Raw genomic sequence first — 8,298 nt, forward strand, 5'->3', positions numbered from 1 at the left:
CGGTCGCTACGTAGCGCTGAGCTCGAGTCAAAGCTCGGTCGCTACGTAGCGACCGAGCTCGAGGCGAAACTCGGTCGCTACGTAGCGACCGAGCGCTCGTCCCGCTCGGTCGCTACGTAGCGACCGAGCTCGAGCCAAAGCTCGGTCACTACGTAGCGACCGAGTGATGGGGGGCTGTTAGCACATTCCCCACGGCGAGGAACCCGGAACTCCACAGCATCCAGGATATGGTAGAACGATCGCATGATCGCGAGAGACTCGTCGGTACTCTTGCTTGCATCCTCTGTCTCGACTCCACGATCGTCGTCCCGCTTGGTCGCTACGTAGCAACTGGGCTTGAGCCGAAGTTCAGTCGCTGTGTAGCGATTGATCCCTTCCGAACATCGATACGACATCAATCCATGCATTCTCATCAAACCTTTGAATGCTATCTGCCGAAGACCGTAGCAAGCTCAGTCCATGTTTTCCGCTATACAAATTCATCGATCAAACTTCGCGGATTAGAAACCGCGGAAAGTTCGTTCTTTATCAAAAAGAATTCGTAGTAAACGTGTCGAGCCGGAAGATGGCCCAAAGGGATATAAAACACGACTCGAGGCCCATCCTACGATTTCTTAACCAGAAGCCCGTAAACCGCAGCACGGTTTACGCTTGGTCCACATGGAAGGATAAATGTCAAGTTTCCGCGGATAAATACGGAAGTTTTGAAGATAATTGGAAGATCGGGAAAAATGGAATATCTCCATTTTTATGCTTTGACGGCTTAAGGGCAGATGAGTAAAAGCGTAAACCGACCTTGGAGCTAGTATATAAGGAGTCCGAGGCGAGGAGCATGGCAGAAGACTTTTCAGAGAAAACTTAGCTCTTAGAGCAATTTAGGCAATTTTCCATTTTTGTTATTTCGAGCTGCGACTGAATTAGGTTTAGCCGTCTTAAGGTTGCTAGAACTAGGAATCTTGCCGACAGCTCTCGAGCCCAGGCTTATACCTTTTTGTAAACGCTCATACGCAGATTCGGAATAAGATCTACTTTGCTCTCTTTTTCGATTTCTTATTCTTATCGTTGTTATTCTCGTGTTCTGATTGCTTGACGTGTGGTAATTAGCAGATATCCGGGTCCTCTGTGAAATTAGGGTTTTCTTAGTCTTCGTATTTAAACGGAAATCGACAGTACGAATTTTGGTTCCCACAAAGATAAACGAGCTCACCGCGCTGAAACAGTCGGTGGTGTATATAAGCTCCAAGATTCATCATGTCACCACGTCCGCCCCTCAGATCGAGCGAGTCCTAGCAGAATCTCTCCGGACACCGTTCACCGAAAAGATAACGAAGGTCCACCTCCGAAAGATGGAAAAGCTCCGTCTTCCAACCTTCGATGGTGTATCCGACCCTTCTTCTCACGTCACATCCTTCAATATCGCGATGCGACGCGCGAACCTCTCTGATAAGGAAAAAGACGCCTGCTTTTGTCAACTTTTCGTCGAAACCCTAGAAGGCATCGCTCTTAACTGGTTCACCGGTCTTCAGGAGAACTCCGTTGATAGTTTTCACGACCTCTCGACGGCTTTCCTCAAAAATTACATCATGTTCAAATCCATTGTCCCAAAAGTCGATGTACCAGACCATATAGCCGTGGAGTCGTTGATGAACACCCTCCACATTAAGTCACCATTTCGGGCTGATCTTTACCGACACCCGACTATATCAGTACCGGATGCCATCGCTCGATCCAATAACTTCATTCGAATGGAGGAGGATACTAGGGCCAACGCGGCTAAAGAAGCAGAAGGGAAACAGACTCCCGCCCGGACGAACGATGGCGAACCAACAAGGTCGAACGCCGTCGAGCCGAGTAAATGGTGTTCCTATCATGATGTCAAATCACATGATACGAAGGATTACAAAGTCTTATACGGACACTTCCTCAAATCCATCGAAAGCGGGAAAATCGAGATTGAATCTCCACATAAGCCGAAAAACAATAAGAGTTGGAGCAAAAACAAAGAGAAGAAGATTCAGAAGTCTCAAGCAAAAGCCCCTCAAAAAGAAGAACGAACCAGCCCTGAGAGACCCACCGTAAACAGTCTCAATCTCGAGGGTAAATCAACTGACGAAGAACCACCTAAAAACCGACGGCGAGTGGAAGTAATCCTCTCTCGACAGGCTAATTCCTCGAATGACGAAACCCTACCGCGGCAACAAGATTTGCGCGAAACGTTGGATAGGAAAACAGATTCGAAGGATCTGCGTACCTTTCTGAAGCGGAAGGCCGCAATGATGCACGAGAGCAAGACGGACCTTCGGACGTCCCTTGACGAATCTAAAGCAAGAAAGACCGCACACGACGGGGCGGCAGCAAACTTTCAATCCCTACCCGCAGATTTACGTGAACAGATCAACTCCAAAGCGGAAGATTTACGCGTTAAGCTCAAGAAACACGATTTACAACCGTGCATCGAAGCGAAAAGGCAAGCGCATCGGGAGTTGATGGAGGCTACGAACACCCCGCACCTTAACGTCATAATGGGTGGTTTACCTCCCTATGGGGACTCGGTCAGAGCAGTTAAGGATTATAGACGACAGGCCGTCACTGCCCAAAAGTGGCCTTCACAAGTAGAAAACGACCATCGAATCTCTTTCTCGGCGGCCGACACTCACGGCGTTAGTATGCCGCATAACGATCCGCTCCTCATTGATATTGGAATTGGTGAGTACCATGTCACAAACGTTCTCGTCGACACCGGCAGTTCAGTCGACCTTATCTTTCGAGACACGCTCGATAAAATGGGGGTCGGCCTATGCGACATGAAGCCCTCTTCACGCACTCTCACGGGATTCAACGGCTCCTCAAAACAGATGATTGGGACGATACGTCTCCAAGTTTACACAGGTGACGTAATCCGCACTGTTAAGTTCTCTGTCGTCCGCGCCAGGGCACCTTATAACGCCATCCTCGGTACACCCTGGTTACATTCCATGAAGGCCATTCCCTCCACTTATCACCAGTGCGTTAAGTTTCCTGGGAAAGACGGAGCAACACAGACAATCCGTGGGGACCAACGGGCGGCGAGAGACCTGCTTATCGCCGCAGTCAAGCTACAACAGTCAACCTCACTCGTCAGCGCAGTCAACAAACCAATCCATAAGATCTATCCTCAGAAGGAAGAAATCCGTGAGGTACCCATCGACGAGGCTGACATATCAAAGGTCGTGCGCATTGGCGCTTATCTCTCCGATGAAATGCAATCGCTGATTATTTCCTTTCTTAAAGAGAACGCCTCAACCTTTGCGTGCGTAACTTCTGATATGAAAGGAATAGATCCCGCAATAACATCTCATGAATTGAACGTTGACCCGACGTTCAAACCTATTCGACAGAAGAGGCGGAAGCTCGGGCCCGAACGGTCTAAAGCAGTAAACGAGGAAGTTGATAGATTGCTCGACGCAGGATTCATAGCCAAAGTACGGTACCCAGAGTGGCTAGCAAACCCCGTCGTCGTAAAAAAGAAAAACGGGAAGTGGTGCATTTGTGTTGACTTCACGGATTTGAACAAAGCCTGTCCAAAAGACAGCCACCCTCTCCCGCATATCGACCGTCTGGTAGAGTCGACTGCCGGCAATGAGCTCCTAACCTTTATGGATGCTTTTTCAGACCATCTGGACCACTTGCGAGATTGCTTCAAAACGCTGAACGAGTATAAAATGAAGCTCAACCCGGCAAAATGCACCTTCGGTGTCACATCAGGAGAATTCCTTGGTTACATTGTTAATCAGCGAGGCATCGAAGCAAACCCAAAGAAAATAACGGCAATCCTTGATCTCCCAAGCCCTAAGAACACCCGCGAAGTTCAGCGTTTAACCAGAAGGATTGCAGCGCTTAACAGGTTCATTTCAAGATCTACGGATAAATGCCTCCCATTTTACGAACTTCTGCGAGGAAACAAAAGATTTGCCTGGGACGAAAAATGCGAGGAAGCGTTCAATCAACTCAAGCATTACCTCACGACGCCTCCATTTCTGTCGAAACCCAAAGTTGGGGACACCTTATCTCTATATATTGCCGTCACCTCCTCGGCAGTCAGCAGCGTCCTTATACGAGAAGATCGAGGCGAACAGAAGCCTATTTTCTACATAAGCAAGTGAATGACGGAACCAGAGACGAGATACCCGACCTTAGAGAAGATGGCCCTCGCCGTCGTCACCTCAGCATGAAAACTCCGACCTTACTTCCAGTCACACACTATCGAGGTACTCTCCAACCAGACCCTTCGAACGGTAATGCAAAATACTAATCAATCAGGGAGGCTAACAAAATGGGCAATGGGGCTAAGCGAGCACAACATCGTGTACAAGAATAGAACAGCAGCTAAGTCGCAAGTTCTTGCTGACTTCTTGATCGAGCTAACACCGGAGTTAGAACAGGATCTCATGCTACCAAGTCTGAAGTGGATATTGCACGTAGATGGATCATCCACGAACAAAGATTCGGGGGCAGGCGTACAGCTCCAATCCCCGACAGGCGAACTAATCCGGCAATCGTTCAGTTTTGGCTTTGCCGCATCCAACAACGAAGCTGAGTATGAGTCTCTCATCGCAGGCCTTCGTCTTGCAAAAGCAGTAAAGGCTAAACGAATCAGCGCATATTGCGACTCCCAACTCGTAGTGAGTCAGTTTCTTGGAGAATATGACGTCAGAAATGAGAGGATGGATGCCTACTTAACACTTGTCAAAGATCTTACACAAGATTTCGAGTTCTTCGAGCTCACAAAATTTCCCCGCGGAGAGAACATATGCGCGGACGCCCTCGCAGCCCTCGGAAGTAAGCTACACGACCAAGTAAAAAGGATAATCTCGATACACAGGATCGAGACACCAAGCATCAGCCCAGCGACAGAGCCGATTCCCATTGCAGCATCTATCACCGACGCCATGGATATTGATGAAGGGGAATCTCGTGCAATGGAAGAACAGTTCAACGATTGGCAAACGGAATTCATCGAATACCTATCCAACGGCGTATTACCCACAGAAAAATGGGAAGCACGATGACTCAAACGGCGCAGTGCGCATTCCGTCGTCATGGATGGCGCGCTTCATCGATGGACTGCAACAAAGGTACTCCTTAAATGCATTTCCGGAGACGAAACGAGACTAGTCATGGCCGAAACACATGAGGGGGCAGCAGGAATCATTCTGGGGGACGAGCTCTCGCATTAAAAGTGAAAAGCCTTGGTTTCTACTGGCCAACTATGAACACAGATTGCGAGTCCTATGCCAAGAAATGTGACAAGTGCCAGCGACACGCTTCAACCATCCACAGTCCGACGGAGTTACTCCATACCTTAACGGTGCCATACCCCTTCATGCGGTGGGGAATGGATATCATTGGACCAATGCCGAGCTCTCGACAGAAAAGATTCATCCTGGTCTTAACAGATTACTTCACCAAATGGGTGGAAGCAGAAGCCTACGCCATCATCACCGACAAGGAAGTGCAGAAGTTTATTTGGAAGAACATCATCTGCAGACACGGGCTCCCGTATGAAATAGTTACCGACAACAAATCCCAGTTTATCTCCCATAACTTCAAGGAATTCTGTGACAGATGGAGGATTCGACTCAATATGTCCACACCGAGAAACCTGCAAAGGCAACGGTAACGCCGAGTCCACAAACAAAACAATCATCGACAGACTTAAGAAACGACTCGACTTGAAGAAGGGATGCTGGGCCAAAGAACTGGATGGAGTCCTCTGGTCCCAAAGAACAACGCCTCGCGGAGCGACAAAAGCGACCCCTTTCTCTATGGCCTATGGAGTCGAAGCAATGGCACCTGCCGAGGTAAAGGTGATGAGCCTACGCCTTTCCAAAATGCCGCAAAACATCGAGCTTAACCAAGATATGCTCCTTGACACACTGGACGATATCGAGGAAAGACACGACCAAGCGTTACTTCGTATCCAGAACTATCAGCACCAGATCGAAATCTACTACAACAAGAAGGTTAAGTCCCGCCCCCTCGAATTGGAATATCTGGTCCTCTGAAAGGTGTTCTAAAACACTAAGGAGTGGAAAGCCGAAAAACTCGAAGCCAACTGGGAAGGACCCTACAAGATCATCGAGGTCGTGAAACCCGGAGTCTACCGCCTCGAGACTTCAACAGGCGAAGCGGTGCCACGAGCCTGGAAGTCGAAGCACCTTCGCCTCTTCCACAACTAAAAGTAGCAAAGGCAGGTGAACGACCAACGGTCACGTTCACTCTTAAATGCGCTCTTAGCCACTTTTACTCGGAAAATAAAGAACTACGAATGGCTTGATCTTCCACAAAGGAGGTACGTAGGCAGCCTTAACGGGTCCTGCTGTAATCAAAAAAATATATATATAATTCCCCGAGAAGTCACGCTTCCCCGAGAAGTCGTACAACCCATGCGATACCTACGTGAGTTCGCCCCGGCATCTCGAAACGAACGTACTAGTACTCACACCCCACGGCCGAGTATGTCCTGATCAGACACATACTCGCGGGAATTCGGTCATAATCGTAGTATTAACTAATATGCCAGAGACGATGACTCCTATCCATTTCATGATTGCTAAGTAAGGTTTGGCCGACCGAACGCTTAGAAATTACTTTGAGATCGAGTTAGGAACCGTTGTCATTTAAAAATTATCTTTCACAGTCTAAATTTATCCTATTTTGACTCGTATCTAATCGATATACGGCGTCAAGCAAACGAGGAAACTTGACAAACGACCAAACGACACCCGACCACTAGTTATTAAATTCGCAGCCCGTACGAGTCAACATCGAAAAACTACTATATCACTGTCTCGATACGGCTTGAATCACATATCGTAAAGAGAAGAAATAAATAGAGTCTTAAAAAAAAGGAAAAGGACCACACCAAGTCAAGTCGTAATACATCAAGAGCAAGAGTACTGTGAAAAGTTAAAAGAGACAAAGCGACAGAGTTACTCCTCGGGGTCTTCAGCCTGCTCCTGCGCAACGGTTCCACCACCAAGGGACGGCTCCGAAGGATCAGCACCCACCAACCGATCCACATCGACGCCCTCAACAAGAATCATCGCCTCGCCTTAACGAACCTCCGGCTGACTCTCGGGAGGGTGAGCTTCGGAACCAGTCGTCTCTCCACTATGCTCCTTATTAACCTCCTCACCGCCATCATCTTTATCCGACCCTTCACCCTGATTACCCTCTGGGTTCGAAACAGAGGAGTCGAAAATCTCAAAGACATCCTTCCCGACGGACTTTGTTCCCTCGTCAAGAGCTTCAGAGGCGAGGGCCGGCGCATTGGCTTTCGACGATCTCTCCCCTGCAGAACGAGATGGAGCGATCGAGGCTCCGGGAAGATTAGCGGGACTTCGGAGAACTACAGCAGTCCTCGGATCAACCAGCTCTGCGTTGGATCCATATGGGTCAAGGCCCACAAAAGCTCGCATATCGACGAACTGAGAATCAAGGTGAAGTGGAGAAAGAGTCAAGTCAATCTCCGGGATCTCGCCGGGATCAAGTTTCAAGGCTTCTTCCTCGAACTGCTTCTCGCGGGCCGCAAGCGTATCAATGACATCTTGAGGGATATCACGACCACCAGCCTTTAGAGCCTCAAGGCATCTCTTAGTTCCAAACGCCTGGCTCTGAAGCAACTGTGCTGTGTCGAAATGACCGCGGCGAGTCCACCATTCGTGCAGGTTTCCGAAGTGCCTGTTGGATTTCGCAATCATCTCGGTCTCAACCCTCATCCTCTCCTTCGTAACCTCATAGACACGCGAATCCCTAAGCCGACCCAACTCTTTCTTATGTTCTTCGGCTTTGACCCCCATCTCTTCCATCAGACTGGCCTTCCGAGACTCCAAAGTTGCAATGGTCACATTAGCGACGGAGAGTTCGGCCTCGGTCGCGTCAGCTCGCTCCCGATGAATCTTCTTCCGAGCAATCACTCGTTCTCTCTTCTCGGCCATCCTCATGAACTCATCCCTCCATTCCGCTTTCTTCCGGCGGAGAAGCTTACCCTTGGCCGCCACTGCTTTCTCCGACTTTCTCAAGGATTCGCGAGTCATCTTCAAAGCTGTGTCGTATTTCTCAACAACGAAATTCATGCTCCCGTCGCCCTAACAAGACATGAAAACAGAATATTTAAGTTTTTTTTTCACATAAAAGGAATACAGTCAAAGGAGGTACTTACCAGTAATTTAGTGCGAGCAGCGTCGACGTACTCATCCTTAAAGATCAAGTCCGACACGGATGGAAGAGGCTTCGGCCCGCATTTGATCTGGCTGA

General features: G+C 48.8%; 1 protein-coding gene across 1 annotated transcript; it reads left to right on the forward strand.

Moving 5' to 3' along the window:
- Positions 1-1,346: 1,346 nt before the first annotated feature.
- Positions 1,347-4,142, forward strand: LOC106324220. The gene has a single exon (XM_013762227.1). It carries the CDS (start codon positions 1,347-1,349, stop codon positions 4,140-4,142), a length of 2,796 nt encoding a protein of 931 aa, XP_013617681.1.
- Positions 4,143-8,298: the final 4,156 nt, after the last annotated feature.

The sequence above is a fragment of the Brassica oleracea genome, chromosome C2, assembly GCF_000695525.1.
Source record: "Brassica oleracea var. oleracea cultivar TO1000 chromosome C2, BOL, whole genome shotgun sequence".
Classification (NCBI taxonomy): domain Eukaryota; kingdom Viridiplantae; phylum Streptophyta; class Magnoliopsida; order Brassicales; family Brassicaceae; genus Brassica; species Brassica oleracea.